The sequence below is a fragment of the Protopterus annectens genome, chromosome 2.part1 (assembly GCF_019279795.1).
Source record: "Protopterus annectens isolate FY-2018-M chromosome 2.part1, PAN1.0, whole genome shotgun sequence".
Taxonomy (NCBI): Eukaryota; Metazoa; Chordata; order Ceratodontiformes; family Protopteridae; genus Protopterus; species Protopterus annectens.
The window spans coordinates 665174389-665193915 of NC_056729.1; the positions used below are offsets into that span (position 1 = coordinate 665174389).

The window sequence follows — 19527 nt, forward strand, 5'->3', positions numbered from 1 at the left end:
AAGCTGATGAGTTTTTCAATGATACCTGAGTGAGGTATTGTGTCGAAAGCCTTTGCCAGGTCGAGGTAGGCTGTGTGGACTGCCTTTCCCTAATCAATGGCCTTGGTGACTGTTTCGAAAAAGTCAACCAAGTTTAAAAGGCATGATCTGCCTTTGACAAAGCCAAACTGGGTCGGATACAAAGTCTGCAAGTCTCCTATGTCTATATTTATGAGTTCCATTATGATCCTCTCCATAGCTTTGCAGATCAAGCTTGTCAAGCTGATGGGACGGTAATTTCCCGGGTCGGTGGAGGCACCGCCTTTGTGAAGTGGGACCACAGTTGCCGTACGCCACTCCTTAGGCACGTATCCTGAGGTGAGGCTAAGATTAAACAGCTGCCCTAACTGCGGGTTTAATTCCTCATTGAGTTCATGGAGCACACATCCGGGGACACCATCTGGTCCCATGGATGCTGTGTTTTTTGCCTTGGAGAGAGCAGTTCTCACCTGAGCGTTAGAGATGTTTGGGGGGCTATAATTCTCTGGTATAGATATCTCACCTTTTGGGGAGGAGAGTTTGCACTGAACCTGTCAGCCAGTATGTTGGCAATGTCTGTAGGTTCAGTAATTTTTACATCATTTTGAACTAATTCTGAGCATATCTGGGAGTTTCCTCCCAGGTTTCTAACATAGCTAAAGAAGGCCTTATGATTGTCCTTTGAGTCCTTAGCGACTTTTCTCTCAAAATTTGCCTTGGATGATTTTATGAGAGATCTTAGTTTTTTACTTATAATGATCAAGGGTGTTTTCCCTTTTAAGAATTTTGCTCCATCTTGTAGTAGCTTCCTCCTTTTGTTGTAGAGCTTGTTTATGGCTGGGGTCCACCAGACTGGACGCTTGCCTTTGGTACAAAGAGTCTTTGTTTTGTTTGGGATTGCCTGATCCATGCAGTCCTGTAGGTGCTGGTAGAAGGCATTTGTAAGTGATTCAGCGGCTTGAGTAATGGTTTCCACAGGCTCGGGGGCCTTAAAAGAGACCACACTAGTCTTTAGAAGTGTGAAGTCGGCTTTTGAGAAGTTCTTCACTGTGGTCTTTTTTATCTCAGGTGGGGGCGGGATGTGGACTTCCAGTGAGATTAGTTTATGGTCTGATCTCACCAGTGAGGGGTATACTTCCGGTGTTGAACATTGTGACCCCATGTTCGTGATGATGAGATCTAGTATGTTATCTCCTCTTGTGGGGATGGTGACTAGTTGTTCCATGGCATTTGAGTTTATGAACTCTAGGAACCTTTGGGCTAGAGTGTTGGGGCTTGAGTAGTGATCCCAGTCTATATTCAGGTAGTTGAAATCACCTAGTATGATGGTGTTTGGAGATACATTTATCCCCTCCAGTGTTTTCAGGAAAGCTATGTGAGGTTCCTGAGATTGAGAGGGTGGCCTGTAACATGCTACAAATTGCAGAGCAGTCTTGCCTACGGTTAATTGCACCTGGATGGTCTCCGATGCATCGTGCGTTGCCACCAACCTTGAGGTGTGGGTGTCCTTGATGAATATAGACCCCCCCCTCCTTTCTTGGTGTTTTCCGGATTTTGGGGCCGGAACGCATGATATGAGGTAAAACCTGATAGTGCCGGGGTGCTCTCAGGAGCCTTGAACCAGGTTTCAGTCACAGCACAGACATCGATGTTCTCCATACTGAGAAGGGCCTCGAGTGTGTGCATCTTGAGGTTGAGACTTCTGGCATTGAGCAGCATTACCCTTAGTTTTTTTCCTTTTTTGTGTTCTAGGGTGGTAGGTTTAGAATTTGAGCCTTGCCTAAAAAAGGCACTATGGGGTGGCAAGAGCCTTTGCCAATATCCAGAAGCCCAGGGGTGACAGGTGCAAGCCGTCCCTTGCGAAGCAGCGTGGCTTGTCCAGCATGTCATCCCAGGCAGACAGACATTGGATCCCCTTTGAATGACACCAGAGTTTAAGCCAATTATTAAAGCTGATCATCTTGTCTCTGTATTGTGGCATCATTCTTGGTGAAGGTAGGATACTGCTCAAGGTCAGGGTCATACCTGCCTGGGCTACATAATCAGAGAGCTCCTCTATGTCTCTTTTCATGTAGTCCAAGGAGGTACGTCTCAGGTCGTTCACACCAGCGTGGACAATGACAGAGTCGTACTTGTACCTGCTGTTGAGAGACCTGAGTGCTTGCATTATGTGGCGGATTCTAGCGCCCGACAGGCAACTTACTGTGACCTTTTCCTTGCTCAATCTGGTGAGCGGGATGTCAGTGTGTCTGACTATGGAGTCACCAATGACGAGTGTGTCTGGCATTGTGTTTGGCCTTAAGGGCTGTGACGGTTTGGCACACTGACTATGTGGTCTATGTGTTGCATGTGTTGTGTCCTGAGGTGGCAGTTGTTTGGGTGTCTGCTTTGGTGGCCTCTGCTGTTTTGGTAGATTTTTGATCAGAGCCTCCGAGTATGTCTTTGTGTATTTATGTGTATGATTTGAAGTTGTGATAGTTACAACTGTAGTGCTGAAGCACCAAAATGCTTAATGTGGTATTTTAACTGTAGCAAAGTGGTACAGTTTCAGAGCAGAACATATATTTTCTGGTAAATAACTTGTAGAAAATATTTAACCTTTTATTTATTCATTTTCACTCCACAACTTACATGGGGGGGGGGATACCAGCTTGTGGAATTGCACAGGGCACATTCTAACTTATATTACTGTGATGAGCAAGAGAAGAAAGATTGAAAACAAATGAAAAACAAACAAAAAAAGTACTACTTCCCTTGTCTTAGATTACTATAAAATACACAGCTAATGAGAAACATTATACTTTTGTTTAAATATATAATAAAAATAATACATCTCAACCTTTTAGTGCAAGAAATCTGGACAAAGCCTAAAATAACGGTGGGACAAATGCCAAAAAATAGGGACAGATTTTTAAGTATTGCTCGTATAAACTTAGAAGGTTGATGATGTGTTCCATGGTTTACAGATAAGGTGATATGTCAGTAGTTTCCAGGGTCCACGGTATGTCCACCCTTGTGGGAGTCAGGGACCAAAACCTGAAGTTAGGCTTAGGTTCATAGCTGTGTACTATGCCAATGGCCCTGGAGCCTTTACAAGCCTAGCCCAAAAGATTCCCTGGCATCAAGCCACCCGACGTCATTTCCCAGTGCCCCTGTCTAGCAGGGCCACTGAAATGATTCACGGGGTGAATTTTCTATTTCCCATCCACTCATAAAACATATCTTTGTAATGAATGAATCATTTACCAGATAAGAGGATCAAACCTTGCACCGTCTGCATGGGAGGCAAACACCTTAACCATTACGCCACCTAGTCTCTCTTCAGAAGGAAACCAGTGACTGCAAGTTTGACACTGTGTTTGTAATAAGTATTCTTTGTCCTAGAAATTACCTTAATCACATGTTCCTTAGCAAAAGTAGGTGAGGGAAGTGACCTGGGATGAATTAAGTTGGAAAGGTAGTTACATGGGAAAAATTGACAGCAAACTTGTTGCTTGTCTGTTTGCATTGTCTTTTGGGTTCAAATTGGAGGTTCAGTTGTGGAGAGGTTCACAGCGATGTTGATAATTATTTCTAGTTCAGCAACACAAAAGCAATTTGCTACTTCTCAGTTCTAGAAGCATACAGCAGTAAGGAAGTAACTGAAGTGGGGACAGTAAGGAGGCATAAGGGATGAAAAGGTACTTGTTCACATTTAGGGATATAAGTTTATCCTGGTTTTGAGCAAGAATAAAATACAGATCTTAGCTAGGAAGTCTTTCAGAGCAATTTTGAAAGATGGAAGGGAGGTTACAGACCTGATGGATACAGATAAGGCATTCCAGGCCTTAGTTACCTTGCACAACAACAGACAATGCCCAGCAGATTTGCAAGGTTTGTAAACAAAGAGGAGGTTTTGGTCACTGGATCGCAATGACTGACTGGGAACATAGTCGTGTAGAACGTGCTTTAGTTTTACATAAGTTCAAATATTAATATAAATGAAACAGTATTGTTCTGGTTATATTTTGTTATTAATACTAATGTAGCAGCTAATTTTATTTTTAAAAAAGAAAACTGCACTTTGGTTTTGTAAAAGTTCAAATGTTAATAGAAATAAAATGCTATTGTTCTGGTTATATTTTGTGTTTAATATTTTACCTGTTCTTCAATTTGTGTTTGAATGTTGCTATCCAACGATTCCATTGGAGTGGGTGGGGTTACATAATTATGCACAGTGGATATAAAAAGTTTACACACCCCTGTTAAAATGCCAAGTTTTTGTGATATAAAAAAATGAGACCACAATAAATCATTTCAAAACATATCCCACCTTTAATGTGACCTACAACCTGTACAATTCAATTGAAAAACAAACAAATCTGTTAAGGGAAAAAATATAAAAAATAAAAAACATACAATAAGCTGGTCGCATAAGTGTGCACACCCTTAAACTAATACTTTGTTGAAGCACATTTTGATTTAATTACAGCATTCAGTTTTCTTGGGTATGAGTCTATCAGTATGGCACATCTTGACTTGGCAAAATTTGCCCACTCTTCCTTGCAAAAGCGCTCCAAATCTGTCAGACTGCGAGGGCATCTCTTGCGCACAGCCCTCTTCAGGTCACCCCACAGATTTTCTACTGGATTTAGGTCTGGGCTCTGGCTGGGCCATTCCAAAACTTTAATTTTCTTCTGGTGAAGCCATTCTTTTTTTGATTTGTATGTATGCTTAGGGTCACTGTCGTGTTGAAAGGTGAAATTCCTCTTCATCTTCAGTTTCTAGCAGATGCCTGAAGGTTTTGGGCTAAAAGTGACTGGTATTTGGAACTGTTCATAATTCCCTCCACCTTGACTAAAGCCCCAGTTACAGCTGAAGAAAAGCAACCCAAAGCATGATACTGCCACCACCATGCTTTACCGTGGGGATGATTTTCTTTTGGTGATGAGAAGTGTTGTTTTTGCGCCAAATGCACCTTTTGGAATTGTGGCCAAAAAGGGGTCAACCTTGGTCTCATCAGACCATAACAAATTTTCCCACATGCTTTTGGGAGACTTGATGTACTGTTTTGCAAATTTTACCTAGGGCTGGATTTTTTTTGTGTAAGAAAAGGCTTCCATCTTGCAACCCTATTCCACAGTCCAGACATAGGAGAATATGGGAGATTTTTGTCACATGTAGTACACAACCAGTACTTGCCAGAAATTCCTCCAGCTCCTTCAGTGTTACTGTAGGTCTCTTGGCAGCCTCCCTGACCAGTTTTCATCTTGTCTTTTCATCAATTTTGGATGGACGACCAGTTCTTTGCAACGTCAATGTTGTCCCATATTTCCTCCACTTTTTGATGACTGCCTTCACTGTGTTCCATGGTATATCCAATGCTGTGGAAATTTTTTTTGTACCCTTCTACTGACTGATACCTTTCAACAACGAGATCCCCTCGATGGTGACATGTACTCAGTTGCCTGCTACAGCAAAAGCTCTCTGCGAACCATGGCTTTTGCTGTAGCAGGCAACTGAGTACATGTCAAGAAAATCCTATTAGGACAGCTGAACTTTATTTGGGGTTAATCATAGTCTCTTTAATTGATGGCAGGTGTGTACCCAAGAAGACTGAATGCTGTAATTAAATCAAAAGGTGCTTCAACAAAGTATTAGTTTAACGGTGTGCACACTTATGCAATCAGCTTATTGTACTTTTTTTATTTTTTACATTTTTCCCCCTAACAGATTTGTTTGTTTGTCAAGTGAATTGTACAGGTTATAGGTCGCATTAAAGGTGGGAAAAGTTTTGAAATGATTTATTGTGGTCTCATTTTTTTATATCACAAAAACCTGGCATTTTAACAGGGGTGTGTACACTTTTTATATCCACTGTATACACATTTTATGTTAATCAGCATACAGAATGTTGGCCAGCTGTACCTATTTTTCATGGGCCTTTGTCCAGCTTTTTGATGTTTCCAGGTTGAGAGGTATGACAGTATCCCCTTACACATGGAAAAATTCAGACAGTTCTAAGAAATTTGATACATCCTATGCCTATACCCCCAGTAGGATCACAGGAAGTTACTAGGCTAATGGCCTTGGGGCCCTTACAAGCCTAGCCAAGAATTTATCCCCAAAAAAGAAACCTCAGTCAGCACTTTTCGCCCGTCAATGAGGGATGCAGGTGGAACCCCTGGCACAAATCTGTGATTTCCCATCCACTCATCAAGGTTGCGCTTGAAAAGGTTCAGCAAAGTACTCTGACGTGTATGGGAAGTCTATTCCAGAGACGGGGGCAGCCTCTGTGAGACAAACCTTCTCTAGCAGGTTGTGTTGATGTTGCATGTTAGATTTTAGGCCTTTCAAGTGGGTAATGCACGAGGAGTTAGACTTATGGATATGGAGCATCTCTAGTAGGGCAGGGTCAGAGACTGCCTTGTAGGTGAGACACAGATCACCTCTGAGCAATCTGTATGACACCGAGTAGAGTGATAGTGAATTGAGCCTGTCCACATAGGTTCATAGGTGTGTACTAGGCTAATGGCCCTGGAGCCTTTACAAGCCTAGCCCTTAGGATTACACTGGCATCATGCCACCCAACTTTAGTTCCCAGCGCCTCTGTTGAGTAAAGCCACTGGAGTGATCCCCAGGGTGAATTTTCTATTTCCCATCCACTCATCAAGATTTCTCTTGAACAGGGCCAGTGAGGTGCTCTGCTTGACATGTATGGGAAGTCTATTCCTTAGCATGGCCAGCCTGTTTTGTTGATTGTGGTAATGAGGTTGAGGTCTCTGGAGCGTGTGGTTCAGAGGGATTTCTTTAGATGTAGCATTTCTTACAGAGCTGGGTCAGACCTGGCTTTGTAAGTCAAGCACAGATCGCCTCTAAGGAGGGGATATGAGACAGAGAATAGTTGGAAGTTTTTTTTTAGTCTGTCCATATAGGATAAACGTTTAAGACCTAAGATCTTCTTTGTGAGGTACTTTTGCAGCCTCTCCAGTTGTTGCAGGTGTTTAGTGAGGTACATGCCAAAAGGGGCACTGTACTACATGATTGGCCTAACAAGGGAAGAGTAGAGGGAGACAATGACTTCTTTCTTCCTGGATGCAAAACCCTTAGTAATGAGATGTGAAACATAGAAGGACTTTCTGACCACAGTGGCAATGTGGTGGTCAAAAGAGAAGTTGCTGTCAACCTGTGTTCCCAGATCTCTTACAACGCCTTCTATGTTCAGTAGACTACCATCAATGTGGTAATTCATGGGAAACGGTTTGTTCCCAAAGGGGATGATGACACATTTTTTGGCAGGTTTTAGAGGCCATGGATTCTCTTTGTGAGCTATTTCTGTGGCCTTTCCAGTTGGTGCAGGTGTTTGGAGAGGTACACATCAAATGGGGCGCTGTACTCAATTTATTTGCCTAATGAGGAAAGAGTACAGAGAGCTAATAACCTTTTTTCTCAATGCAATCCCTTTACTTACGAGATGAACCAAGTAAAAGGCTTTTCTGACCACTGCCTCATGGTTGAATGTGAGATTGTTGTCAACCTGTGTACCCAGGTCTCTCAACACAGGTTGTGTGCTTAGGGGACTGCAGTGAATGTCATAATCAGTATGGGTCATGTTTTTGCTGCATGGAATGACAATACATTTTTTTGCGTTTAACTTAAAGTCATGACTTTGGCAACAGTCATTTGTGGCTGTGAGACCCTCTTATGGTATGTTAACATCATATGGGGAATCAATGACAGCACCCAACTTACAGTCATCTGCAAACTTTGGCAGCCATAGGCCTTTTGTCTTTTCCTCGACCTCTGAGAAGTAGATGCCAAACAGTAAGGGGTCCCAGGCAGATCCCTGGGGAATACCACTAGTGACAGTTTTGCTGTTGGAGGTGGAGGTGCCTATTTTGACCCTGTGAGTCCCATCGGTGAGCCAGTTGGCCACCCACCTAATGAGACAGGGATTTACGCCAAGTTGTGTTAGCTTTTCTATGATGCTTAAGTTGGGGATTGTGTCAAAGCCTTTGGGCAAGTCAAGGTAAACTGTATGTACTGACTTTCCCTAGTCCAGGGCCTTGGTGACAGTCTCAAAGAAGTCAACCAGGTTCAATAGGCAAGATCTGCCCTTGATGAATCTGGACTGGGTGAGGTCAAAGGCTTGGCGACTGCCTATGTCCTTGTTTATGAGATCTATAATAATACACTCCATGGCTTTACAGATCAGACTTGTCAAGCTAATGGGGCGATATTTTCCAGGGTCAGCAGTGGCACCACCTTTGTGCAAGGGGATGACAACAGCAGTTCTCCACTCTACTGGAATGAAGCCTGTACTCAGGTTGTGGCTGAATAGGGTGCTCAATGGTGAAGCTAGTTCTTGCTGGAGATGGTGCAGAATACAGCCTAGGATACTATCAGGTCCCCTGGAAGCTGTGTTACGTGACTTGGACAGGGCCTTTAACACTTGATCTATGGAGATGTGACGTGCAGGATACATATCAGGGATGTCGAATGGGCATTTTGGGGGGGGGCATGGGGTGAAGTTTGCTCTGAACCTATCTGCAAGCAGGGTGGCTAAGTCAACAGGATCAGTGTAAGTGATGCCGTTAAGTGCTAATTTAGAACAAACCTGGGCTTTGCCATGGAGGTTCCTGACATAATTGAAAAACACTTTGTGGTTTACCCTTTGTTTCAGATGCTAGTTTTGATTCATAATTGGCTCTGGAGGTTTTCACTAGTGATCTAATTTGCTTGTTGAGGCTAAGGAGAGAGTTTTTCCAATTTGGAATTTGTTCCTTTTTAGCCTTGGACAATAGCCCCTTCCTTTTGTTGAAATGCCTGTTGATAGAGGATGTCCACCAGACAGGTTTGTGTTTCCTTGAGGAGCAGGTTTTAGTTCTGTTGGTTATGGCTGAGTCCATGCAGTTGTACAGGTGCTTGTATACTGCATGGCATACTGTTCAGCATAGTTGTCGGCATCCTCTTAGGGGGGGGTGGTGGTGGTGTGAAGCTATTGATACCCTCCCTTAGGAGGTTGTAGTCAGCTTTGAGAAGTTTTCTAGCCGTTTTTTGTAGCCTGGGTTGGGTGGGATAGAGACTTCAAATGAGACAGACCAATGATCTGATCTCACCAGGGAAGAACTTGCAATGGGAGTGGTGCAGCGGTCGCCCATGTTAGTGATAACCAAGTCCAGAATGTTGTCTCCCCTTGTGGGGTATGACACAAGATGGTCTAGTGTGTTAGAACTGATGAAGAAAAGGAATCATTGGGAGAGTGCATTAGTGCAGGAATAGTTCACCCAGTCTATGGTGGGGGTAGTCAAAGTCACCAAGTATCAGGCTGTTAGGGGGTACCTAGATGGAGTCAAGTAGGTCCAGATAGGAAGAGTGGGTGTCCTGAGTCATGGAGGGGATCTATAGCTGGCTATAACCTGGACGGGTGTCTTGCCAACTGTCAGTTGCGCCTGATGTAGTTCTAGTACATCATATTGGCAAACCAGACTGGAGGTATGCTTGTCATTAATGAAGATAGAGACTCCACTACCCTTAGTCTTCCCGACCTCATTTTGGGGTCAGAATGTGTGGAATGAGGTATAACCTGGTAAGACAAGGGTGCTCTCCGCAGCCTTGAACCATGTTTCCATGACTGCACAGACGTCGGCATCTTCCAGTACGAGGCGAGCCTCCAGTGAGTGCATTTGCAAGTTAAGGATCCTAATGGTAAGCAGCAATACCTTCAATTTGCTTTTTGACAGATCTTTTATGTTAGAAGATTTGTCTTTGGGGCATTGCCTAAAAAAGGCACAGTGGGGGATGCAACAGCCTTGGCCAGAATCTGGAATCCCAGGGGTGACAGGTGGAGGCCATCTCTGGCAAAGCATCGAGGACGGTCAACCATGTCATCCCAGGCACACAGATACTGGATCCCCTTAGAATGACAGCAGAAACTAAGCCATTTGTTGAAGACAATTATTTTTTTGTTGATACTGACGTATCATTCTTGGTGAAGGTAGGATGCTGCTTAGGGCTACGGTCATACCTACCTTGGACACATACTCTGAGAGTTCAATCATGTCTCTCTTTATACAGTCTAGGGAGGTACATCTCAAGTCATTCACCCCAACATGGACAATGACACAGTCATACATGTACCTTTTCTGGAGAGACTCAAGTGGTGAGTGATGTGGCGGATTCTGGCACCTAACAGACAACTGACTGTGACCTTCTCCTTGTCAAGCTTGGTGAGAGGAACATCGGTTTGTCTCACTATTGAGTCATCAATGTGTAGTATGTTTGGTTTACTGTTATGCCTTATGCGCTGTGTTGGTGTATTGTTATGCCTTATGGGCTGTAACTGTGAGACACTGGTGTGTTGTCTGCTGTGTCTGATGTGTTTGGTGTTCTGTGTGGAATGCTTGTGAGTGTGGAGGTCTCTGCTGTTTAGGAAAGTTTTAATTGAGGACTCTGCGTAGGTGGGTGTGTGCTGTGCTTGTTGGCTATGTGATGTGAATGGTGTGGTGTTTGTGCCAGCAATCTCCTCTTTGTTAGGAGTACAGACTGTGGCGCAAGAGAGCATGGATTCCAGGTTACTGATGTAAATGCATTTCTCACAAGTAAAAAATGATGTATTAGGAGAAGAGGCCTGTCAGTGAACATGAGACAGTTGCTACACTGTCTCAGTATGCCCATGTCGACTAGGAAGGCAGGAGAAACTGATGGGAATTGTCCAGACATAGTGTTCTGAATACTTGGATGGACTTATGGAGAAAGGGTTTTGATAAGGGTTCATCCACAAGAGTGTAGACCACAAAAACCTTCTTAAATGTAAAATAACTGGTCTGAAGCCGAAGTGCTAAAACCAAAACTAAGAGGCTTAGAGTAACAGACAAACTTAATCAGGCTACTAAAAGCAGTAATAAATGCAGCAGAATAAAAGCACTTAAACACTTAAAAGCAAGCAGCTAAACAAAGTAAGGTAATACAGTAGGAAGAACACAATTACATTAAAAGCATCTGAATAAAGTGTATTTTTTTGTTAAGTGAAGAAAGGAAACAAATCTGACTTAATTTAATACTGGGAATATTGTTCTGCTTTAAAGCACTATGGAAATGTGGGAGGAGGGAAGAATCCTTAGATGTAGTGTGGCAGGGTGATACACTTAAAGAACAGGTACTGCACCAGCAGCAGATAAAAGGTTGCCAAGTACTTGTTACCTGTTTAACCTGTAAAACTCATATTGTTTGTTTACCTCATAAAGATGCCAGTTTCAGTGTCGCTATCTGTACATTTTTAAAACCACTTCCTAACCTGAATTGTTAATAACTTTGGTCAATGCATTCCAATAATGAATGGGGAGGACATATTCTGAGAAGATCCTCAGAAGTTCCAGAAGTCGTGGAATATTTTTATATTGCAAATGCTCTTAAGTGTAGTTTTGCAAGTCTACAGTATTCCTCTCAGTCAATTGACAATGAACAAAAGAAATTCTGCAATTTAACATTTGGGCTTTAAAACACAGTCCATTAAATAAACATTGCACCTATTGGAATTATTATCAACTCAACAAATACACTTCTTTCTCTAGCCATTTCTCCCATAGCAAACTGTTTTACGTAGGATATGCAAATACAATACACAAGCAAGTGGAAAGTTACCTCCACAATGTCTGGAAGTGTTCTGCAGTGCAATTTGTGTATGAGGCATGTCTGGTGAGTCATTACTTTCAGCTTGAGTTTTAGCTACCAGAGATGTGCACATTTCCTGCTCTCCAAGCTCTGATAAAGGCACAAGAAGTTCTGAACTGGTTTCCTTAGGAAACGTAAGTGTCTTCTGTTCCCCCATGCAGCCTAGACAAGCAGACTCTAGTTGGAAAGTACTGAGTGCAATACTTTTTTTTTCAGGAATGTTCTCTTGAGGTAAAGTGCCCACTGCCCGAGTGCTGAGGTCAGTCAAGTTTTCAGTAAGAGCAGCTTCAGTACACAAAGTTTCTCTTAAGCTGGAGTCCTGAATTTCAGTAGTCTGTTGACACTGCTCACTGGCAGCAGCAGTCACAGTGTTAGATGAAGCATTGTTGGGCTTCAACCTGCTATAATAAACAGAGCATTTGATCTTTTTCTGAGAGTGACTTGATGATCCAGGACTCCTTTTCGATGCACATTGACTCCTGCCAGACTGGGTACCAACAGAAAGTGATCCTTTTCCTTTGCTTCTGTCCGATGAACTGCAGGCATCCACAAATGCCTTACAACTGCCTCGGCCTCTGAAAATAAAGATTAAGAAATGAAGAAACATGTCATTCCTCATTTGCTAATATGCAATGCAGAGTTTTAATTTCAAGGTTACTCGTCTGCTTCAGCCCAATCACTGTAAACAGTACAATAGCACAAATGATGGCACAATAATATAAGGTAATGAAATACTGTAAATAAAATAAGTATAAAACAATAAAAATAATAAATTAACATTTAAAACATTAAGTTACCTGTAAAAATAAAAACAGACAAACCAAAAGCTAGTTATATACTGGTTAAATAAATAAAGCTTTAGAAAATGCCCGGAGACTCTTTCAGCTAAGGAGGTAGCTCCATAGCCATAGTCCTCGATATACAAATATCTGAAATGCAGAGAGTTTAAGCTGCATGACAGGAACCAGTAGCAACCTCTAGGAGGTACAGAACAGGGATAAGGTTGGGTGTTACCAGGTCAAAAGATTCTGCTATTAGGGGGAGACCCATTGATATGCAGGGCTAGACATATCAGTAAAAAGAATTTATAGACAATGACTTAGAAATTATGTAATGCCCTGATGGGAAACCAATAGAATACCTGCAAAACGAGTGTAACATGGTTGCACATACACTCACCATTAAGTAGTCTATGGAATTTTGAACAAGCTGCAGGTGATCAAGCTCTGTATCTGGAAGTTCTAGGTAAAGGGTGTTACAGTAACACAACCAGCAAGGGAGTAGAGCATGTACCACAGAAGGGAGACCTTAGGATGGAGTAAGGTTCCTGATGAAAGCAGTATTCTTAACATGAAAGCAAGAGGATTTTACAACATCCGAGATCTGGTCTTTTGCTGTCATCTTGTTACCTATAATCACCTCTAGATTGTGCACTTGTGGAATGCACAGTTTCCACTTTTGGTGACATTAGAAAATTGAGCTGGCATTGAAATATCTCCACTGTCTTGGAGGTGCTGAATTAAAGCGTGTTACTGACTATCAAGCCATGAATGGCTAACAACCAACAGATCCTTCAGGAAGCAAGAAGTAAAGCTGCATTTTTTCATCACTGCAAGGGCACTGCAATCACTCTTGATTGAATAACATCTTCCAAGAGGTAGCATATATACTGTGAACAAAAGTAGGTGGAGTATGAATCTCTGCAAAATACCAGTCGGGAGGGTAGGAGGTAGAACAGTTACGTCTGAGACCACTCTCTACATTCTTCCAGACCAAAACAACATCAGTGATGCTGTAGTAAGGATTCAGTTGGTCAAGTATGATGGACTCGTCAATCATGTCAAATGCTGATGAAAGACTTTGTAGAGCCAGTACAGAGTTAGGATTATTATCCATCACTATCAGGAGGTCATTAAAGAACCTAGTAAGAAATTGTTGATGTCATTTCTCGGATAGGACTCCATATCCAAGTACACTACTTTCTCAAGAACTTACTAACAAATGGAAGGTGTCAGATAGGATGGCAGTTATGTTACGGATGGATCTGGAATTAAATTCAGCACCCAAGTCAGCATTCCTAAAGCCCATTTCATACATCAGGCTCTGATCACATCAGTAATTCATGTAAGGCTGAGACGGGCCTATCCGTGCAATGTTTCACCTCATGGTGCGAACTGTAATGAACTAGTACAGGCCCCCAGCTTTACTCCGGGGATCTCCAACATGACCAGGTACATATTCCCCACACATATCCAGATATTTGCAAATACAAGCAGTTGGCATGGAGAAATTTGGAGGCCCTTTGCATATACACAGCTAGACCCCATAACAAGTGAGAAAAAACTCTGGCAGCACCAGGAAAATTATATAATACACTACACAGCAAAACTGTGTAGTGAAAAGATCCAACCAAGGTTAGCTAAATAAAGAAAACTAATGAATGAACAGCAAAAAAGCTAAATATATTAACATGCTGCTACTACTACTCTGAACAAGACAACTGTAAAAACGGTTAAGACAGCTGCACCATAAAAAGTAAATACCCAAACAGCAAGATTATGTATATATTGCACACAAGTACATACGTCTAACTCTAGAATGGACAGACTGAAGAGTACGTACTGTAAAGAAAATAAAGATCTAGATGCCTACACAAAGGTGAATCAATGATAAACAATTATAAACAAATAAAATAATGATAAGGATAGAGTGGTTATAACTGAAATGAACAAATCTGACCAAGGTCTACCGTAAAGGAAATACAAGTTAAGCTCACATCCATCTGAACAATAAAAATCCCTTAAAATTTAATGTGTATTCTGATAATGTAATCATGGTAGGTACATGCCATAAAACCAGATAACTGGCAACAAAGCAATACATTGTTTATAATATAAAGGATAATGTGGTCTAGGTGTTGGCTTGTGGTTCAGTAGATGGAAAAAGGACAATAATTAGTTGCAGTTGTCCTATTGTCAAGGATAATTACTGATCAGCATTTCTGAAAATATCCTCCGCAAAGCTGCAAAAAGAGCAAAACCTGAAGCAGACTAAGGTTAAAATGTGAATACCCGTACATCACCCACTTATACAATGTGGAGGCAAAGGGCATAAAGAATTGAGCCATAAAGGCTAGAGCTGCTTCTGTGTTCTGATGAAGTAGTGATGCTTAACTACTATAAACTATAGCACTGGTTTTGTATGCTCCTGTTCCTCACCAGGCTGAACCCATTTCTCCCCTCCTCACCCTCTCTCTTCCTACTCTCCACTTTCACTATATCGCTATGCTTACTGAATACCTTACTTACTCCCATCCACACCCTCTCTCCTCCTACTCTCTATTTCACTATATCTCTATTTGCTTACCCATCCTATGTGATTCTAAGTATAACAGCATTAAGCACAACAATTTACAGTACCCAAACAGGTATCTCTGAGATACTATTCCATTGTACATTAAGCTATTGAATCTCTTAGACACTACTCCACTGAATGATTTCTTGTTACCAAGTGTAACTGCCAAAATATGTGTTACTAAGTGATCCTGTTAGCTTTATTACTAACCTGAACTGTGACAATATGTGTTACTATGTAATGTGTATTACTATCACTGCTCTGATTGTTTCATTATTGTTTAAAATACTGTTATGTTACATTATTATATGCAGCTTTTCTCCCGGGGCCTCTGCTGAAAATGGGAAAACTTGCCCAGTCAGACTTTCCCAGTAAACAAATGTTAAATAAATAAATAAATAAACTGTATGCAATTACATATAATGGAAAATTAAACTGCTTGTCAGCTACACATACACTTGTGAACTACATCTCGCACAGCTTGCAAGAAGGCTAAATGTACAATTAAATTGTGCGCGCTTAGTGGCTCATATGCTACATGTTCTGAAAGATGATGGAAGAAAGCATTTACCAGTCTCTTCTATGATAAATGCAGCTAGTCTTTTAAACAGCTGCCATCAAATCCCCTTCCTTCAACCTAAGCAAATCAGGCCATGCACATCTGAAAAGGCCCAGGACAATAATCACCTAAAATGCAATGTGCACTCTTGCAATAAGCACAAACAGCAGCCATAAACAGGTCAACATATGGACACTGCTTCACACAGTGTTGTAAAATGCACATATATGACAGCTGGAAGGAAAACAAGCTGCAAGAAAAAAAAAATGCTACAATTAAGGAATATACTAGCAGGCAGGGTTCTATACCTGCCTCTTTCCTGAGAAATGAAGCAAGCCTCCTAAGTAGCTGCAGACTGTAGGCAAGACATTTTTTTTTATGGTTGATAAAATAAATACATAAATTCATAGGTACCAGTGTTCAGGATCGTAGGCCATTGAACAATGACTGTGGATACTCGGATCATAGGCCCACTGTCCTATCCAGGTATCCAAATTATGCTTAAACTGATTCAGATTGTCAGAAGATAATACTACATGTGGTCATTTGTTCCATGCAGCTGAGACCACAATAAATCATTTCCCTACTTTTCCCACCTTTAATGTGACCTATAACCTGTACAATTCGATTGAAAAACAAACAAATCTGTTAGGGGAAAAATATAAAAAAATAAAAAATGTACAATAAGCTGGTTGCATAAGTGTGCAAACTCTTAAACTAATATTTTGTTGAGGCACCTTTTGATTTAATTGCTGTATTCAGTCTTCTTGGGTACACCTGCCATAAATTAAAGAAACTCTGATTAACCCCAAATAAAGTTCAGCTGTCCTAGTATGATTTTCCTGACATTTACTCAGTTGCCTGCTACAGCAAATGCCATGGTTCACAGAGAGCTTACAAATCAGTGAAGGGATCTTGTTGTTGAAAGGTATCAGTCAGTAGAAGGGTATAAAAAAAATGTCCACAGCATTGGATATGCCATGGAACACAGTGAAGATAGTCATCAAAAAGTGGAGAAAATATGGGACGACAGTGACGTTGAAAAGAACTGGACGTCCCTCCAAAAGTGATGAAAAGACAAGATGAAAACTGGTCAGGGAGGTTGCCAAGAGATCTACAGTAACACTGAAGGAGCTGCAGGAATTTCTGGCAAGTACTGGTTGTGTACTACATGTGACAACAATCTCCCAAATTCTCCATATGTCTGGCCTATGGGATGGGGTTGCAAGACGGAAGCCTTTTCTTACACAGAAAAACATCCAGGCATGACTAAAATTTGCAAAACAATACATCAAGTCTCCCAAAAGCATGTGGGTAAACGTGTTATGGTCTGATGAGACCAGGGTTGAACTTTTTGGCCACAATTCCAAAAGGCAAGTTTGCCACAAAAACAACACTTGGTATCACCAAAAGAACACCATCCCCATGGTGAAACATGGTAGTGGCAGTATCATGCTTTGGGGTTGCTTTTCTTCAGCTGGAACTGGGGCTTTAGTCAAGGTGGAGGGAATTATGAACATTTCCAAATACCAGTCACTTTTGGCCCAAAACCTTCAGGCGTCTATTAGAAAGATGAAGAGGAATTTCACTATTTAAGCCGAAAATGACCCCAAGTATACACCCAAATCAACAAAAGAATGGCTTCACCAGAAGAAAATTAAAGTTTTGGAATGGCCCAGCCAGAGCCCAGACCTAAATCCAATAGAAAATCTGTGTGGTGACCTGAAGAGGGCTGTGCACAAGAGATGTCCTCGCATGGACAAATATTGCCAAGTCAAGATGTGCTATGCTGATAGACTCCTACCCAAGAAGACTGAATGGTGTAATTAAATCAAAGTATCAAAGTATTCTTCACCAGTCCCAACTCATAGAGGCCTTCAAAATCCTTAAACAACCTGAGAATACCCCAGCACTAAAAAACTTAATGACTCCCTACTCCAATCTAAGCTGCCTTCGCTCAGCAAACAGACTCCTCGTCCAAACAACTAAATCTCTCGACCTAGGTGGTGACGCGCTATTTGCCAACACCACTGGTAAAATATGGAACTCTCTCCCAAATAACATCACGCTTGCAACTTCTCTAAGTCAATTCAAAAATAGTCTAAAACTCCACTTCAAGTCACACTGGCTATGTCCTTGCTCAAACCCAGACTAGCTCTGTGCCATTAACTAAAACATAAACAACTAGCTAAGATGATAAGTACTTTGTATACTGTGATAAAGAAATATGTAACTAGCTAAGATGATAAGTACTTTGTATACTGTGATAAAGAAATATGTATCCTGTCTAACTCTATGTCATTATACTGCCTACCGTCCTTGCTAATATGTTATTAATGTTACATTTGTAGTAATCTCAGAAATAGTAATGGCAGTCTTGTACTTGTATGTAAATAGCCTATGTTTTTGTTAAGTTCTTTCAGCTCATTTACTGTACCTAATTATCAATGTAACTCTGTTGGAGCTTTTCTCCCCGGGTCTCCGCTGAAAAAGGACATGTATCCAGTCGGACCATCCCGGTTAACAAATGTAAAATAAATAAATAATAAATAAATAAGTATTAGTTTAAGGGTGTGCACATTTATGCATCCAGCTTATTGTACGTTTTTTTATTTTTTATATTTTTCCCCCAACAGATTTTTTTTTTGTTTTTCAATTGAATTGTACAGGTTATAGGTCACATTAAAGGTGGGAAAAGTTCTGAAATGATTTATTGTGGTCTCATTTTTTTATATCACAAAAACCTGGGATTTTAACAGGGGTGTGTACACTTTTTATATCCACTGTATGTGTAGAAGGTTTATGGGAAGGGAAAAATATATGTTGGACTGGGGAACAACAGCATAGGTTGTCTGGTTATTAATGGAATTGGAGAAGCCAGGACGTCAGCCTAAGATTTGATGTGTCTGGATGGATCATGCCTGTCAGGTGAGACAGGAGGTCTGGAATTGGATCCAGAATCCAAGACTTGTGAGTAAGTGAGGCCAAAGGAAGATAAACTGTAGATCAAAGAGTGTGTGTATGTACCTTTAAGAAGCTATCTAAGGGTTTGTACAAGTGTATAAATACTGATCACATGTGAGCTTGACTGCCACTTTGTAGTAAGCTGTTGAGATGTAAGCAGATATGTATGCAAGGTCTGTCTGCTAACCAGTTTTGTTTATATTTTATGATGCTGCTACCCATCCTGATGTGTTTCTATGTATTAAAGTATCTAAACGAAATACCCTGCCTGCTTGTCTTCTATATTAGGGAGGGATGAGTGACATGGTGTCAGAAGAGGCATGGCTAAAACGACTTACTGCCAAGAAAGAGTTCCAGTTTCTTGCACTAGAGTTCAAGGGGCACCCAGTTGACACTGGGGGAATACAAAGGAGTGAATTATCCCTACTGCATGCATAATTCGTAAAACAGGTCAGAAACGAATTGTAGATGTTAAAACTTGCTCAAAACTATTTCTTATTCGCAAAATATGAAATGAGGCATACAGAACACATTAAATGATATTCGAATAAACAGATATGTCCGATATTGATAACAATATTGAATTACTATGGAAAATGTTTGAAATAAACTCTGAATTGCATAAAACTAATAAAATAAGAGGAAACTGCATTTTCGATAAGCATGTAGTTCTCATATTAAAGATATCAGAGTTATCAAAAGTTTATGAAGTGTTTGCATGTTTGTGCAGTATTGCAGTAAAGTTATTTTGAAAAATACAGCCAAATCTGAGCATATACCACTTGCAAAGTACAGTATTTCAAAGAGTTTATTGTGTATTTGAATGTTATTACAAGCTCGCAGAACAGTTTGTTCGTACATAATTAAGAGGGGCATATTTTCAGTGTGTTTGTGCACACTTTGTGGGCATGGCAGAAGGATTTTGAAAACCCAGTGCACTTGTGTTTGACAATAATATTGCAAAGAACTGGAGAGCGTTT

General features: G+C 41.1%; 1 protein-coding gene across 1 annotated transcript in view; it reads right to left on the minus strand.

Annotated features, from left to right (window-relative positions):
* The window catches only part of TMEM131L (transmembrane 131 like), a gene marked incomplete in the record, with an annotated part of 1995267 nt that overhangs the window by 489087 nt on the left and 1486653 nt on the right, over nucleotides 1-19527 (minus strand). Inside the window, 1 exon segment of the mRNA XM_044062407.1 lies at nucleotides 11641-12245. Coding sequence (XP_043918342.1) covers nucleotides 11641-12245 — 605 coding nt within the window.